Source organism: Peromyscus californicus, unplaced genomic scaffold, assembly GCF_007827085.1.
Source record: "Peromyscus californicus insignis strain IS unplaced genomic scaffold, ASM782708v3 Scaffold_4__1_contigs__length_199733344, whole genome shotgun sequence".
NCBI lineage: Eukaryota > Metazoa > Chordata > Mammalia > Rodentia > Cricetidae > Peromyscus > Peromyscus californicus.
This window is the reverse complement of record NW_026294562.1, coordinates 56541225-56559164: the sequence shown is the minus strand read 5'-3', so window position 1 is coordinate 56559164 and position 17940 is coordinate 56541225. Positions and strand designations below refer to the sequence as shown.

At 47.1% G+C, this 17940-nt stretch overlaps 1 protein-coding gene across 2 annotated transcripts in view; it reads right to left on the bottom strand.

The window, feature by feature from the left end:
- Positions 1–8275: 8275 nt before the first annotated feature.
- Positions 8276–17940, bottom strand: part of Kdm2a (lysine demethylase 2A) — an 85082-nt gene continuing 75417 nt past the window's right edge. For both annotated transcript variants that reach the window (XM_052761202.1, XM_052761203.1), the window contains exons 17-21: positions 16523–17229; positions 14586–14749; positions 13173–13331; positions 12355–12570; positions 8276–11373 (exon numbers count right to left, since the gene is read on the bottom strand). In XM_052761202.1, coding sequence (XP_052617162.1) covers positions 11192–11373; positions 12355–12570; positions 13173–13331; positions 14586–14749; positions 16523–17229 — 1428 coding nt within the window. In that variant the 3' untranslated portion in view covers positions 8276–11191. The remainder of the gene's footprint in view (positions 11374–12354; positions 12571–13172; positions 13332–14585; positions 14750–16522; positions 17230–17940) is intronic.

Below are 17940 nucleotides of genomic sequence, written 5' to 3'. Positions count from 1 at the left end.
AGCCTCGTGCTTTGCACCAAGCACTTTATCATCTCTTGTCCCCCCGTGTCCGTCTCAGGACCAGACTCAGGCAGGCATCGATGTTTGATGAATGAGTGAGGGGCTGTACTCTTGGAGTACAGGAAGGTTGAAGCAGACTAGAACTAGATGCTCCAGCAGGACCAGATGCCTGTGACCTTCTCCCAAACCCTGCCCTGACTCTGTGAGCACAGCCCCACCCCGCCCTGGGTTTTCTGGAACAGCTCCTGTTTAAAAAAAAAAAAAAAAAAAAAATCTGCCTGAAGAACTTGTCAGACCAGAGTCTGAGTGTGGGTTTGGAAATGTCAGCCTTCCCCTCACTACCTGGAAACCCAGATGGGCCATCCCACCCACCAACCCCCACCCACTGCCCTAGCCAGACCTCCTCCTGGAGGGGCTCTCCAGGGCAACCCTCAGGGATCCCTGAGATCTGAGAAAGCAGTTTTAGGAAGCCCCAGGACCCAGAGGACTGTGTAAGAAGGCCCGGCCTGGTGAGGCTGGTCTTTGAGATGGTGCTGCCCTCTGGTGGTGTTTGGAAGGTGGATTGTCGACTTGACCTTTCAGGCCTGTTTCAATCATTTCCTTCTTTCTACAAACCTTTGTCTGGCATGCAGAGTGTGCTGGATTGAGCCAGGATGCTGGCAGTGCAGACGGCAGAGGAACATCATTTCTGCTCAGCTTGACACAGCGCTGCTTAGATCACCACTGGGTGAAAATAAGTGTTGAAAACTCAGTCAGCCCACACTGTCCTGCTCCCACATCCCCACGAAGCCTCCATTTTCCAAAACCTCATTGAGTCTCCTTCAATTCCTTTCTTCCTTTACCTGTCCCTGATCCCCATATACACACCAGCCATCGTCTATGTGACTGGTCCCTTTTAGGGCTCCCTGTGTCTCCATTGTGGCACCACTGGCTGAATCAGACTGTTCTAGGGCCTAGGATAATGCCCACCCCCTTCCAGTGGCTTGTGAGCCCTAACAGCCCTGACCTCTGCATCTCTCAACTTGGCACGTTCCCCTCCTCCAGTCTCTAGCCTCTCTGCCCCTTAAACAAATCTGTTATATTGTCCACCCCACCCCTCCCAGCCTAGGCTGGACTGGCCGCTGCTCCTCGCACACAGTGGGCTCTTGCTCAGCCTGCTGTTTCCTGGGCTGAGAAGTTTATGCTCAAAGGGCAGAGGACTCGGGCATACTGTTCCTGTGCTTCATCCCTCAGGGCCAGCATGCAATTCAGACTGGCCTTGAACTTGTGACGATCTTCCTGGTTCTGCTTCCCCAGAGATGGGAACCAACTACTACCTCCTCCCCTAGGGCAGGGGATAGAATTTAGGACCTTTCAGGGCTGGCTCAAGTGGTTAAGAGCACTGGCTGCTGTCTTCTAGAGGACATGAGTTCGATTCCTAGCACCCACATGGCAGTTCACAACTTCCTGTAACTCCAGGTCCAGGGACTCCAGTGCCCTCTTCTGACCTCTTCAGGCACCAGGCACTCACACAGTACACATACACAATGTAGGCAAGACAAACATACACATGAAATGAAATACAATCAAAATTAATAAATAAATAAGGAATTTAGATTTAGGACCTTTCACATGCTAGGCAAGTGCTCTCTAGCACTGAGAGCAATTTCATTTGTTCTCTCTCTCTCTCTCTCTCTTTCTCTCTCTCTCTCTCTCTTTTGTTACAGATGGTTGAGCCACCATGTGGTTGATGGGAATTGAACTCAGGACCTCTGGAAGAGCAGTCGGTGCTCTTAACCTCTGAGCCATCTCTCCAGACCTCCCCCCCACCCCTCCGTCTGTATTTGAGGGCCTCACTATGTTGCGTCACTGTCTGGCCTGGAACTTACTATGTAGCAGCCTAGCCTCGAACTCACATAGCCTCCTTCTTCTGCCTCCCAAGTAGTACTTGGATAAAAGACATGCTAGCACTGGTGGCCTGCTAGCTGGTCTTATGTTAACTTGACACGCAAACTAGAGCTTTATGAAAGGAGAGGACCTTACCTGCCTTCATGTGATCGGGCTGTGAGGGGGCTGGAGAGATGGCTAAGGGCCATCCATAATGAGATCTGCTGCCCTCTTCTGGCATGCATGCATGCGTGCCGGTGGAACATTGTATATATAATAAATAAACAAACTAATTAAAAAAAAAATCTGGCTAGGCAGTGGTGGCACATGCCTTTAATCCCAGCACTCAGGAGGCAGAGGCAGGTGGATCTCTGTGAGTTCGAGGCCAGCCTGGGCTACAGAGTGAGTTTCAGGAAAGGTGCAAAGCTACACAGAGAAACTCTGTGTAAGAAAAAAAGAAATCTGGCTGTGAGGCATTTTTTAGTGGTTGATGGGGGAGGGTCCAGTTCACTGTGGGTGTGGCCATCCCTGGGCTGGTGGATCTATGTTCTATAAGAAAGCACACTGAGGGATGGAGAGATGGCTCAGCGGTTAAGAGCACTGGCTGTTCTTCCAGAGATCCTGAGTTAAGCTCCCAGCAACCACATGGTGGCTCCCAACCATCTGTAATGAGATCTGGCACCCTCTTCTGGCATGCAGACAGAACACTGTATACATAATAAACAAACAAACAAACAAACAAACAAATAAAGCAAGCAGACCGAGCAAGCCATGAGAAAGAAGCCAGTGTGAGCAGCACTCCTCCATGGCCTCTGTATCAGCTTCTGTCTCCCTGTTTGGTTCCCTTCCTGGCTTTCTTCAGTGATGAACAGTACTGTGGAAGTGTAAGCTGAATAAACCCTTTCCTCCCCAACTTGCTTTTGTTCATGGTGTTTTGTCACAGCAATAGAAACCTAAAGACACGTGGCCTAAAAAATCTGTTTGTTTTTGAGAAGGGGCTTACCATATACCCTTGGCTGGCTTGAAATTTGCTATATAGCCGGGCAGTGGTGGTGCACGCCTTTAATCCCAGCACTCGGGAGGCAGATGCAGGTGGATCTCTGTGAGTTTGAGGCCAACCTGGTCTACAGAGCCAGGACAGGCACAAAAACTACACAGAGAAACCCTGTCTGGGGTTGCGGGGGGGAGAAACTTGCTATATAGACTAAGGTGATCTTGGATGTTCATTGATCCTCCTGCCTCAGCCTCCGAAGTAACTGAGTTCCAGACATGAGTCACCATACTCTACCTTTTTTTTTTTTTCTCCTCGAGGCAGGATTTCTGTGTGTAACAGCCCTAGCTGTCCTGGAACCCACTCTGTAGACCAGACTGGCCTTGAACTCAGGGATCTGCCTGCCTTGGCCTCCCGAGTGCTGGGATTAAAGGTGTGTGCCGCAACCACCTGGCTACCATACTCTACTTTTTATATTGTTTTGTTGTTGTTGTTATTATTATTGTTGTTGTCATTATTATCGTGTATGTGTGCTTGATGTGCATGTGTGTGGGTGCGTGTGCCATAACACAAGTGTGAAGGTGAGCAGACAACTTTGTGAGGTTTGTTCATTCCTGCCACATTTCCATGGGTTCCAGGGACCTAATTTAGCTCCCCAATCTGGCAGGCCCTGTTTTTTTTGAGACAAAGTCAATGTATAGTTCAGGCTGGTCTCAAACTCAAGATTCTCCTGTCTCAGCTACCCCAAACGCTGGGATTACAGGTCCCCTCCAACAGGACTCAGGTTCTTGGCTCCTTTGTAGATTCTCACGACCCTCTTCTGAGGAGTAGCACCCTCCCGTGGGACCTTAAAAGTCACGCAGTCCAGTCCTGTCCTGGCCCTAGCCACAACCTGCTTTTCGAGTTTTTGCAGAGGCCGGGACACCAGCTGTGATCTTCCGGACCTGGGCTAGACCCCTAGTTTTGGTCCCGCCCAGCCCCGCCCTTCCAGATCCAACGCGCATGCGTTCCTGCACTCCAAGTCAACCTAGCTGAGTAGTGTTCGTGGCGGTTCCTTCTATGACTGGACACTTGCAACTGGCGTGTGAACGTTCGATTTACCGTCTCTTAGCCCTCTCGCTGGTATTTGCTGTGGTGTTGTGGTGCGGTGGGGGATGGATCCGAGAGCTATCTTCTACTAATTCCGTCCAGTGCCTTGGTCAAGTTGCTTATCCTTTCTGAGTCGGCATTGGTTAATTGAGATGGTGTGCGAAACTCTGGGGTAGGGGAGCTGACCTGGCCGCCAGTTGGGAGTTTTCTGTCTCACTTGTTCTCCAGGCATCCTCTAAAGTCTTTTCTCTCATTTCTCTCCTGCCCTCCACTTCTGATACTTTTCCTTTTCTGGATCTCTCAGGTGTGCATTACTGTCTCCCTGCACCCTTCTGACTCATTGGAATCAGCAGCTAGAAATCTCGGCTTTCAGCCTCCGGAGAGGGATCGGCAGGACAGGGAGAGGCAGGTGACTGGATCAGAACCTGGACAGGGTCAAGCCTAGTGCTCTCTGGCTTTTCCGTTTTGATTTGGACTCCTGTATCTGTGGCCTGGAAATAAGTACGCAAGAGGTAGGGCCCTGCATCCAGTGGGTATGAAGCGTAAGTTGCAGTCAGTACCCAAGCCACACTTAGCAAAGTTGGCCAGGGAGGAATTGGGACCTACCCTCCAACACCAAAGTATTACATCATTTGAAGGGCCCGATGCAAATAAAATAGTAAGCCTCTAGGCTAGAGAGATAGCTCATTGGTTAAGAGCATTTGCAGCACAAAACAATCATGGGGCTCTGATTTCAGATTCCAGTGTCTAACAAGCCAGGAGTCTTCTTGCAAATACCTGTAATTCCAGCTCCAAGGGATCTGATGTCCTCTTCTGGCTCCAGAGCACACAGACATATACACCTTCCAGCTGAACATACACATACCCATACACTTTAATACACTCGAATGAACAGATACATAAACACACGTTTATCTTTTCAAATAGTAGGCTCTAGGCTGGAGAGATGGCTCAGTAGTTAAGAGCACATACGGCTCAAAAACTGCTCTTACTAGACTAGAGTTGGATTTCCAGCATCCAAATTCAACAGCTCACAACCTTCCACAACTTTAGCTCCTGGAGATCCAATGCTTTCTTCTGTCCTCTGAGGGCACTGCACTCGTGAGCAAACCCACGTTCATCCACACACATATTCACATAAATAAAAAGTAAAAATTGGGTTGGGGATATGGCTTAGCAATTAAGAGCAATGGTTACTCTTCCTGAAGACCTGGGTTTAATTTCTAGCATCCACATGGTGGCTCACAGTATCTGTAACTCAGTTCCAGGGATCTGATTCTTCTTTGGCCTCCATGGACATCAAGCATGCACATGGTACACAGACATGCAGGACACACACACACACACACACACACACACACACACACACACACACACACACACGCCAATTAGAGTGGTGCACGACCTTAATCTCAGCCCTTGGGTGGTAGAGGCAGGTGGATCTCTATGAGTTTGAGGCCAGCCTGTTCTACATATGAGTTCTACAGCCAGGGCTACATAAAGAGACCTTTGTTTCCAAAAAACAAAACAAAAACAAGAAACCCTAAGTAAATTTTAAAAAATTTAAAAACTTTTTGAGACGGGTTCTCTGTGTAGCCCTAGCTATGTTAGAACTCACTCTGTAGACCAGGCTGGCCTCAAACTTACAGAGATCTGCCTGTTTCTGCCTCTGGAGCACTGGGATTAAAAGTGTGCACCACCACCACCACCTAGCTAAAATAAAAACCTTATTATTTTAAATTATTTGTAAGGTATGTATATCTGCATGTGAGTAAATGAGTGCAGTGCCTTCAGAGGCCAGAGACATCAGATGCCCTGGAACTGGAGTTACAGATGGCTGTGAGCTGCCTGAAGTGCATATGGGGAACTCAGACGGTTCTCTGGAAGAACAAGTACTTTTTTTTGTTTGTTTTTGTTTTTCGAGACAGGGTTTCTCTGTGTAGCTTTGCGCCTTTCCTGGATCTCTCTCTGTAGACCAGGCTGGCCTCGAACTCACAAAGTTCCACCTGCCTCTGCCTCCCGAGTGCTGGGATTAAAGGCATGCACCACCACTGCCCGGCAAGAACAAGTACTTTTAACTACCGTGCTATCTCTAGCCCTCAAATGAATACATTACAACTATGTAATCCCACCTACTCAGGAGGCCAAAGCAGGAGGATAACAAGTTGTTCAAGGCCTGAACAATTTAGGTGAGGCCATCTCAAAATCAATTTAAAAACAGGGGATGTGGCTAGCCTAGCATGTGCAAAAACCTGAGTTTGACAACCCCCTAGTACCATAAAAGTATAAAAAATGTCCACTGAGACATCTTTACATGTTCCAGTCTCTGTTGTACTAAGCAAGTCACTTTGGACAAATTATTAAGTTTCTCTTTTTTCTTAAAGAATTTTTTTGAACTTTTTATTTCATGTGCATTGTGTTTTTTTCCAGCATATATGTCCATATGAGGGTGGATACCCTAAAACAGGAGTTACAGTTGTGAGCTGCCATTTGGGTGCTGGGAATTGACCCCGAGTCCTCTGGAAGAGCAGCCAGTGCTCTTAACCACTGAGTCATCTCCCCAGCCCATTTTCCATCTTAACTGGGACAGAGTAGGAATGTCATAATGTATATAAAGTGCTTGTGGTCTCGGATGTCCATCAATCCTCCTGCCTCAGCCTCTGAAGTTACCAAGTTCCAGACATGAGTCACCATACTTTTTTCCTTCTTCAAGACAGGTTTCTGTATGGCCCAGGCTGCCTCTGCTCCAGAGTGCTGGGATTAAAGGGTGGGGCAGCATGCTTAGTCACTTGTTTCTTCAACTTTTTTTTTTTTTTAATGTGTATATGTGGGTGTGTACATGGCATAGCCTGTATGTGAAGGTAAAGGACAACATGCAGGAGTCTCTTCTACAGGGGCTCCAGGGATTGACATCAGCTCAGCTGCAGGGTGCCTCTACCCAGGGAGCCATCTCTCAAACACAAGTTTTAAGTAGAAGTAGTACCTGGGTCAATCACTGAAATGGGTCTTGCTACTGAGTTGGACTAGCACAGTGGTTCTCAACCTTTCCAATGCTGTGACCCTTTAATAGTCTTCATGTTGTGGTGACCCCCAAACATATAATTGTTTTTGTTGCTACTTCATAACTGTAATCTTGCTAGTCATGAATCATAATGTAAATCTCTGTGCTTTCTGATGGTTTTAGGTGACTCCTGTGAAGGAGTTGTCCAAAACCCCAAAGGAATCGCAGCCCATAGGTTGAGAACCTCTGGACTAGGATGAGAACACAAAACAAAGGGTTTGATATAATGGAGGAAAAACTGACAATTCCCTGTTCTCTGCTAGCGCCCAAACAGCACATCTTCAGAAAACTTAACTAGTCAACTTATCCAATGTCCCATCTGTTTCTGGAGCACACAGCAGACCTAGACAGGCCTTTGCTGTCAGTTTAGGGCAACAGGATGAGTAGGAAAGGAATCCAAACCTCCTAAGACAGTGATCATCTCTGGCAGCAGGCAGTGTTGTCTAGAGGTGAGAACTAGCTTTCAACTTACTAAGCAACAGATCTGGTCTCATGGTTAAGTTAGAGAGTGGGGGTAAATGCTAATCACAGCCCATCTGGAGGCTTCAGGTTGGCACTAACCTCAAGGAGGGGCCTAGTCTGTTGCGTTAGCAATGTGGAGGTTGGTCTTGGTTACTGGGGCTGAAAGATGAGGAATGTCCAAGTTGTTCCCAGGCACTGCTCCAATACTGCCTGTTTACTTTTGGAGATGTTGGATAACCTCAGCACATAAAATACTGATTCATCCATTAAAAAGTTGGCTTTGGGTCAGGCAGTGGTGGCACATAACTTTAATTCCAGCACTCAGGAGGCAGAGGCAGGTGGATCTCTGAGTTTGAGGCCAGCTCGGTCTACAGAGCTAGTTCCAGGACAGCCAGGGAGGTTACACAGAGAAATCCTCTCGACTGCGCCCCCCCCCCAAAAAAAGTTTGCTTTTGGCTGGAGAGATGACTCAGTAACAGCACATGCCACAAAGCCTGACAACCTGTTAGAGCCCTGGAACCCACGTGGTGACAGAAACAGACTCCTCCAATCTGTCCTCTGACCTCCACATGCATGCCGTGGTGTATGTACATGTCTGCAATCATACACACAAAGTTCCAGTTTTCCTTGATGAAGTAAGTGCTACCTTTTGACATTAAGAAAGCTAGTAAGTACCCTGACTTTTACCAGTGTCACAGTGGTTTCTGCCCAGAGTGGTGGGTCAGCACTCCCTGGTCTGGTCTGAACACATCTTTATGACCTTCTGACTTATCCTTTCAGACATACACATACAAAGGAGAAAGGGGTTAGTTTTTGTTTTTAAAGTCTTTTTATTTAAAAACAAAAACAAAGAAAACCAAATCAAAATATTTCCCATTGGAGGCTATTTCTTTCTTTTTTTGTCTTTTAAAAATTTTATTACACAAATATCTCCCATTCCCAAGTGTTCAGAAGAAAGACATCTTTGTTCTTTCTAAAACCAAGTGGGGAACTTTTAGAAAACAAAGTCCGACTAGCTTCCTTCCTTCCCTGACCCAAAATAATGCCAATGTGTCAGCTGGCAGCCTAAGACTCATTCCCTTAATGCTTACATTTAATTTAAAAATCTTAGCACAACATTGGAGATTGACTCTAAATAAGCAACAGAAAAATATATATTTACAATATTTCCCCCCAAAAAACAAACCCTTTAAACATAGTGACTTTAGGAGTTTTATTTATTGAGCAGTTATTTTTTTTTAATCACCAAGTGATTTTATATTATATATATATAGTTATATATATATATATAATTTTCTTCCTTTCCTTTGTGGTTTTTTGCCCCAGTATGTGGAAAGATGAAGGCAGAGGTCTGATCCTACAGTCTGAGGAGGCCAGGCTCTGGCAAGACCACAGCTAAGAGGAGATGCAGGACTATGAACTTACATGTTCTTTGCCCCCAGAGACACTTCTCTCCTTTGCAAGGACCAACCCTCACCTCTAAAAACCATTCACCCTCACAGTCCTAAGGAAAAGAAAGACCCAGCAAGGGCATCAATCCATCTGCCGCCATCCTGAGCTCCCTTTTCAGCTGACAAATTTCTGTGTGGTAAAACATTCGCTTTTTCCAAACCCCAGACAACCCGCCAGCTTAGAAATTTCTGTGGATGAACTGTCCCAAAGGTCAGAGGCACTCTCCCGGCACAATCCCTGCTCTGAAGGGGTCTCTCTCCACCTCCCCTTTTATAAAAAGACGACAAACAAAACTTAGTAATTTTAGTATTTTTCCACAGGAGCAACCAAAAAGAAAAAAAAAAGCAGGAAGCTTCTAATTATAGGTCATTAATAATATTAATAAGGTTTTTGCTCAACACCCAGGGTTCTTTACAGAAGTTCCCCTAACTGAGGCACTCTGGAATAAGTCACTGGCATTTCCTCAACATTTCAGCCCCAGAATTCTGGGTCCTGAAGACCAATGGAATGGCAGAGGGTCATGGGAGCAGACTGCTGTTTAGGTGCAGCCAAGACAATCAGCAGATTGGAAGAAACAATGCCACCCCTTGCCAGAACCCAGTTTTCCTGGAAAAAGTCTGGTTAATGCCAGGGTCAAAGCTGGGCTAGGCGGCAAAGAGGGGACGCTTCTGCCTCTATTGCTTTGGCAGTGGCAAGGGTGCAGTTAGCATCTCTCCTTGGGCGGTTCACACTTCAGACTCATGGTGCCCGGGCTCTGTCCCCTCCTGATGGAGTTTAGGAAAGCCTGAGGCTGGGTTACAGGAAATGGGGTGGGAAGTGGGAAGGGGTATAGCTGGGGAAAAGAAGGCGGGGCAAGGCTGTGCTATCAATCTCCTACAGATGGGAGCAGAGTGCAAATTTGCATGTATCACTGACAAACTCTGGCCACAGGCCTCTGCTGAGCATCTCCTCACACTCTAAATATTGACCCAGAATAATTCCGACCATTTTTTCTTTCTTTCTTTTAAAGTGCAAAAAGCTCTCTGCTGCCCTAGAGAGAGGATCTTTGGACAGGCCGTTCAATGCAAAGTAAAAGGGGGCAGCTGATGGGGCTTGAAGAAGGGTGGTGGAGCAGGAGGCATCATGCTCCCCTCCTTCCCTGCACACAAGTGCAGCACACTCAGCCAGACACACAGAGGCACATGCACACACACTTCCAAGGCTGCAGGCAGAGGGCAGGTGACTGGCTTCCAATCAGGACTCCCCTTAAAAGGCACCAGGTCAGTGAGCTGCTAGGCTATACACAGGCCTGGGCTCAGAGGGCTAGGCTAAACCAGAGGCCTAGAGGAGCCTGGCCTGGAGGCAGGTGGGGACTCAACCAGTCCTCTGTTCCCCCAACCTGAGGAAACGGGCTGCTCCTTCGGAGGACACGCATTCTAGGAAAGCCCTGTTCAGGCAGGAAAGAACACATGGAAAGGGCAGTTGGTGGGAGGTATTGGGGTGGGGAGGGGAGATGATGCCTGTCTTAGAATATGCCTGAGTGGCAATGAAATGGAGCATCTCTGGGGGTACAGTTCCAGCTCCTTGGAAGAGCTTTTAATAACCCCAGTAAGTGCAACAACAAACTCAGAGACTAGTGGAGAAGTTTGGGGGGATGGTAGAATGGGGACGATATCATGTGAAAGAGCATGAGTGTTGGACAGCATCAAGCCCAGGGGAAAAAAGGGCTAGCACAGACACAGAGCAAAGCTTCCGACATCTCACAGCACCATTGAGACCTGCCAGGCCTGGTATTCCTAGGGCTGTTGGCCCCTCCTGCAGAAGCCGGGAGAGTATAACGGAGGAGAGACACGCAACGGACACCATGAGGAGAACCTGGCCAGGAAGGCAAGGCCACCTTCCTCCCTGGAGTTTGCTCAGAACCAGGCACTGCTGGGGGACCATGGGTGAGAAGGAAGGGCTCTTGGCCCAGTGCAGGTGAAAGATGCACAAATTCCCCAAAACCGTGAGCCCAGCTTCCCAGCTGGCAGATGAGCAAGCAAGCAGGCACCGGGACAGCAGAGCCTGTGCTTTCTCCTTGGCCGACCTCTCCTCTCTTTTCCTTGGGAGGGAGAGGAGCAGGCAAGTGACCTTGGTGTCCACCATCCTCTCTGCTCCATCTGTGGGAGAAGGGCTCAGAGAAGAGAACAGAGAAGGGAGTGTCATTGGCCTCAGAGCCTGCAGCAGGGAGAGACTCTCCTTGGTGGGAAGGCAGGGGAAGATTTTCCTGTTCAGTCCGGGCTGAGCATGTCTTAGCTAATTTTCTGTATCAGTTTCTCATCAGACAGGCAGTAGAGGCTGTTGATGGACAAGTCTGAGATGAAGTGCTCACAGGCTTTTCTAGTGATCTGTTTGCATCCTCGAAGGTCAATCAAGGTGACATTAGCAATTCGCCTTAGGAAGAACAGGGTCTGGTCTGTCAATTTATTGCAACCTGTGGGCAACATGGCCAAGAGAACAAAGATCATAAACACGCAGTCACAGATGTCCACCTTTGCCTTCAGTTCTATCCTTCTCCAAAATGCTAAATCAAAGCCCATTTTTGTCACACGCTGAGAGACCAGAGGTGCCATATGTACTGTGGCTCTCACTGCCTTCCTCCAAGTACCATGGACAATTGAGCAGCCCAAGGACCACTGGCAGTCTACAGAAGATGGCAGTCATACATGCAAGCACCTAGGTTTATAACCTGCCTCCTACATCTTTTGGGTAAAAAAGGAATAGAAGTCTCTTGTTCTACTGCAGATGTAAACTTTTTGTTGTTGTTGAGATAGTCTCTCTATGTAGCTCTGGTTGGCCTTGAACTTCTAGAGATCTGCCCCCCAAGTGCTGGGATTTAAAAAGGGGTGTGCCACCACAACTGGCCAGACATGTATTTTGTTTGGAGACAAGGTTTCTCTGTGTAGCCCTGGCTGTCCTGAAGTTAACTCTGTAGACCAGGATGACCTCAAACTCAAGAGATCTGCCTGCCTTTGCCTCCCAAGTGCTGGGATTAAAGGCACGTGCTATCACGACCTGGCCCATATGTACATTTTCAAAATTTATTATTTATTTTTTGAGACAAGGTCTCACTATGTACACCTTGATGACCTCAAACTCAAGAAATCCATCTTCCTCTGCTTCAAAAACACTGGGATTAGATTAAAGGTGTGGTGCCACCATGCCTAGCTGTGAATTTTCAAAAAGGATTTATTTTTGTGTGTATGTCAATGTGTGTGTAGGTGCTCAAAGGCTAGAAGATGTCAGATCCCCAGGAGCTAGAGTTACAAGTGGCTGTGAGCTACCTGACTTGGGGGATGGGGACCACTGAGCCAGCTCTCTATCCCCATGCAGATGTGAATCAATAAATGAGCATAGTTTAGTTCAGAAAGCATGGATATCACCTAATATCCCAAGCATAAACACTGAAGCATACCTGCCATATTGAGTTCTGTGAGGGAGTATCGAGTGGAAGACCCGACAGCAGTGAGTAGGTTGGAGGACTGATCTGTAAGGTGGCTGCAGTGACTGAGGTCGAGTCGAGACAATAGGGGCATGTGGCGAATGATGAGTCGGAGAGTGGCATCTGTGATGTCAAGGCCTGCCAGCCGGAAGTCAGTCATGTTCCGGAGCTTGCTTCGATTGTCCTGACCTGCACAGGCAAGGAAAGAACTTATGCCAGGTGGTAGTGGCACATGCCTTTAATCCTAGCACTCAGGAGGCAGAGACAGGTGGATCTCAGTGAGTTCAAGGCCAACCTGGTTTACATAGTGAGTTCCAGGACAGCTAGGCTACATAGTGAAACCCTGTCTTGAAAAGAAAAGAAAAAAAAGCTTAGATTAAAACTTTTAATTCTCTACCAAAGCCCCAAGGTGGCAGCAGCTATGTGCTTGCTAGGACACACAGCCCTTCCCACAGGGAGTGCTCATTGTCAGAATGTATACCCCACTTCCAAGGTGATGTGTGGAGTGGGCCTTCCAAAACTTCTCACAGTCCAGTGTGCAAAGAGCTTTTAGTGTCCTACTCTGACCCAGAAGCCTTGCAAACCTTCTCAGGTTTATGCTCTCTGGGCCCAAACTAAATGCATAGAATGGATTGCCTCCTGTTTGTGGGAGTTATCTGCATGTATTTTAGCCTTGTACTCTTCTATTCTTCCACAGTTTAATTCTGTTTAATTCCACAGTTTCAAGGTCCATCCAAAAAGAAAGCTACCTCAAAGACAGACACAGATTGTCAGGCAGGCCCAGATCATACCTGGTTTATCTGTGGGTGGAGTCAGCAAGTCCCGAATTTGAGGGTCTTTAATTCCTACCGCCCACCGAAGATCAAGTGTCCTGAGAAGGGGGCAGCTGGAGGTGCTGAGGGCAGAGACTGCAGACCAGGAACAGCCTGCTAGGAGGAGGTCTTTTAGTCCTGCAACAAATGGAAAAAGACATACAATATTCTCTGCACATAGAGAATTCAAAGCTTCTGTTACCAGCTGTTCTGGACAAAAGAAATGGATCTCCAGTCTAATGGGAGAGAAGGATTATGTTCTAATCTAGTAACCAAGTCTAAAGATTTGTCATGGTGTCTAGGCCTCCAAGTTACAGCTTTTACTTTGGTGTTAAAATCAACTGCTGGAAAACTGGGTGGCGGTGGTGCACACTTTAATCCCAGCAGAGGCAGGCAGATCTCTGAGTTCAAGGCTACTCCGGTCTACAGATTGAGTTCCAGAACAGCCAGAGCTACACAGAGAAACCCTCCCTGTCTTGAAAGAAAAAACAAACCCCAAAACAAAACAAAATAACTAATTGCTAGAGCTGAGTGTGGTAGTACATGCCTTTAATCTCATCATTTAGAAGGCATAGGCAGGCTGATCTCTGTGAGCTCTTCATAGTTTAAGGGCACAAAGTGAGACCATCTCAAAATAAAACAAACAAACAAAAAAACAATTGCTGGGTGGGATTAGGGAGATGGCTAAGCAGTTAAATGTACTTACCAATGTACTTACTTACTTATGTACTTACTTAACAAGACCAGAATTCATATCCCCAGAAACCACATAAATGCCAGGTGGAAAAGGCAGCCTGCTAGTAATTACAGCATTGAGGAGATGGGATTTCCACAAACTGAGTATCAAGACTAGCTATATCTTATGCAAGCTCCAGGGTGTGACTGACAGACCCTACCTCAATGTATGAAATGAAAGAGTGATTCAAGGTTCCTGGTATCAACTTCTAATGCATATGTACACACAAATGTACACTCACCCACATTCGTACACATAAAAAGAAGGAAAATAAAGACCCAATTGTTTTAGTTTCTACTAGAGCAACAGATGCGGTGTGGCTTCTGTCCTTCTGGGACCTCAAAATGCTGAAGGGTTAACAGGGGGCTGATGGAGGCAAAATCTGACTCAAATTTCCTCTTCTGTGTTCAGGAAACGTGCAGAGCTGGCAGCAGCAACCCAATCATTCTCTGTGTCTAGTGCGGTCACCAATCCAGCAATGCCTTAGAGACTGTCAGTCACAGTGGCCCTGGATATCTCTTGTTATTTGGAAAGATAGCCACAGTACAAGACTACTGCCTTAAACCACACTGCATCAAGTTCTAAGCAGTGCTGACCATAGTCTAATGTTCCCTGATGGTCCTCTAGGACAGTAGCAGGTCTGGCTGTTCACCTACCTGGCAGCCTGTTGACCAGCCACGTCAGCTGCTTTTTGGAGATGTTAGTCCAACTAAGGTCGAGGCTTACTGGCTGCCGCTTGATGATCCCACTGAGAGCTTGGGGTACGATGGCCTTACACCTACTCAAGTCAATTTTTGTCCAAAGTCGTTTATCACAGCACCTGTAAGAGGGAAGAGAATTTAACTAACTTGATATTCCTGTCAAAGGCACTCTGCTAGGCACAATACCTGAAGACCATTTCTCTAACTTCTCCTATAGAAAACCAAGGATCACTGTCATTTTGTGCCTCAGAGTTAGGAAAACACTGTGGTATTCTCTACAACAACTAGACATTTTGCAAATCTAGGTTAATCAGGGCATGGTTTTGTCAGTCCACACAAGAGTATGCTGTAGTCCCTTCCTTTGTACTAAAACAGTATGGCTTCTGTTGAAAGGTGTACAGGAACATTTAAACAATTAAAAAAAAATACTTTAATTCTTAACTTGGTTACAAGATAACAGGTATCCATAGTTTTTGTAATTTTCAAATCCCTTGATTTCTTACTGCCTAGAATTCCTTGGCTTGCTCCTTTCCCTTGTCACTTGCAGCTGAAGAAGATGAAGGATGCTACTGAGCACCACCACAACACATCTTGCCTTGAGCCTATTACTGTCTTGGGCCAAACAAGGCTCTCTATTAGTCTAGACAGCCCCCTTCCACACTCAGGCATCTGCTTCCCTGCTAGCTTGACATCTTCTAGAAGGCAGAGGCCTTTCTGCTGCAGTCTACAGACAGCAGCACACCATGCAGGCTTCTATTTAATGTTACAGTCCTTGCCTCTGAGCTCAGCCTGTCTGGCAGGGCACAAGGAGATAGTATGTAACAGAAGCCTTGTGTGCCTTGGCCCGAAAAACCAAGGAGTAGAGCCTGACAGGCCCACTTACTTGACAAAAAGAAATTAAGAGAATCTGAGCAGATCACACATTAATTCTAACTCAAGAAATAGCTTTGTATTGGCAAAGTTATTGGACTGACAAAATCTCATTGATGGCACGCCAAATGTCAACGGCAGGTGTTCTAAATAAACAAATACACAACATGCAGCATACACTGCTAGACCCATCCCAGAGGCTCTGACTCAGCAGGCTTAGGGATCTGCTTTCCTTTCTTCCCCACATCCTCTTTTTGTACTACTGTACTCTAAAAATTTCCCAGATATATACTGCTGGTCAGAACACCAAATTTTGGGAACAGTAATAGAATGTGACCAAAATAAAAATTATACACCCTTATGGTAAACCTCGCAATGCCCCACAGCAATTTCTTCAATCATTAGCTCTAGGGATTGTCCCCACTAAGTCTGTCCAACTGGAGGAGACATGGTCCATTAGGAAGGATAATTAAGTCTCAGCTTCAGAACTGGGCTCTGATTGTTGAAAGAGTGAATGATTCAGGTTTGGGGGATAATTCAAACTGGAAGCAGAACATAGACGAGGAGCCAAAGAGTACTAGAACCAGAAGATTTGGAGCACCTTCAAATTCATTTTGGAGAGTCTGCCCATTCCTCCTGGTGCAATCCTGTCATGAACACTGGACTACTATGTAGCTTGTCATACTCTCAAGCAGCACATGGTAAGTTAGGGGAGAGAAGAGAGGCTTACAACCTCTAAAACTCTGCATTTTAGAATCATACAAATCCATCCCTTAAATCCCTTTGCCTTTCCCCAGCAAAGAGACAGGGAAAAAGAGCAGGGAGAGGAGGCAAAGGGTCAAATTCCCCTAACACCTGCAGGTATAATGGACTACATCTTTAACAGCACCCACAGACTAGGTTCCTTTACTCTTTAAAAGACCTGACATGCTTACAGATATCAAGGTGCATGCAGCTCTCATACAGAAGACCTGCCACCTACACCCCTGCCCTTATTCCTGACCCCCTGTATCCTTGCTCACCATTTATACCACGTCTTGCACACTCGCATACATTCACAAAGTTCTCTGCGGCTGAGGTAGCGGAAGACAGACATCCAGACCTCCCGCTGCATCCAGCTTTCGTCTCCATCCTGAGCCCAACTGCCCCGGCCATTCAGCCTGGCTGCACCCCCCTCCTCTGCACTGTCATCTTCCTCCTCCTCCTCTTCCTCCTCCTCTCCTCCCAGCCCCTCCTCATCCCCACGCTGGGGGTTTCGGGCTGGGCAGTGCTGCATCAGCACACGGGGGTTAGGGCGAAGGTTGGCAGAGGAAGCTGTGATGGCCTGCAGCTTGGGCACAATGGAAGTCCCGTGGAGCTCTTTGGTGGGCCTCTGTAGCGTGACAGTGAGGTACGATCCCCGGATCTTGGCTTTCTCAACTTCAGACAGCTCCTTTTTGCCGCTGGGATTGTTCTCCTTTTCCCGTACCATGGTGCGCTCTGTGGCTTGAAGCCGCAGCAACTGCCGCCGTTTGAAGCGCTCATCCCGGCTGGCACTGTGGTGGTCACTGGGGCCAGCCCCAGGGGATGACCGAGTCACCATACCCCGGGGAGAAACCGGGTCGTGGATGAGCTGCAGCATGGAAGTAGGTGAGTGAGGCGGGGGTGTGAGGGGCTCCTCGCAGCTCCTCAGGGGCCGTAGGACTTTGGCTTGCACAGCTTCTTCATCACTCTCTTCTATTTTCCGCTTCTGCAAAATGCCCAGAAAAGAAATAGTAGTGCTTCCCTTTTTCTAAACCTTCTAAAGTAACAAGGAAAACCTGAGAGAAGCCAGGTCACTGCTGCTTAAGGGGGTCATTTTCTCAGAGCCTTGTGATTCAGACTGCCGAGATCAGCAACTGAACTCACGCCCAGGCCATAGAATGCTGATTTCAGAACACAAAATCCTTGTACTGTCACTTGGGAAACCGATCTGTGAGAAAAGGTTTGTGTCAAGTATAGAGAAATAAAATCTAGAACATAAGGCTTCTTGATTCTGCACCCTACCTTATTCATTGCACCTCAATTTTTGGGTATGTCTTTGGGTAAAAATACTATTTTAGCATTACAACTCTATCCTTTGTATAACTTTTATTTAGTCTCTAATTTAGCTCTTTCACAATCAAGTGATATATCCATGTTGATGAAAGAAAAGCAGTTCATCTAACCATGGACAAAGAAGCAGGGGAGAGAGTACCAGACTTCACTGCCTCTCAGCTGTCAACTCTACAGTATCTCAATTCAGCTCTCCAGGAGGAACCCTGCCACTTCAGAGATCTGCTTATGATTATGGTGAAGAATCTCACAACTCCTAGGCCTCATACTGTAGTACCTATGCTTTCCACATGCCTGTCCTTTCCTGAGACCACTTCAGCTATGCTGTGACAAAATCCAGTCAATATATGCCACTGAATACACTATT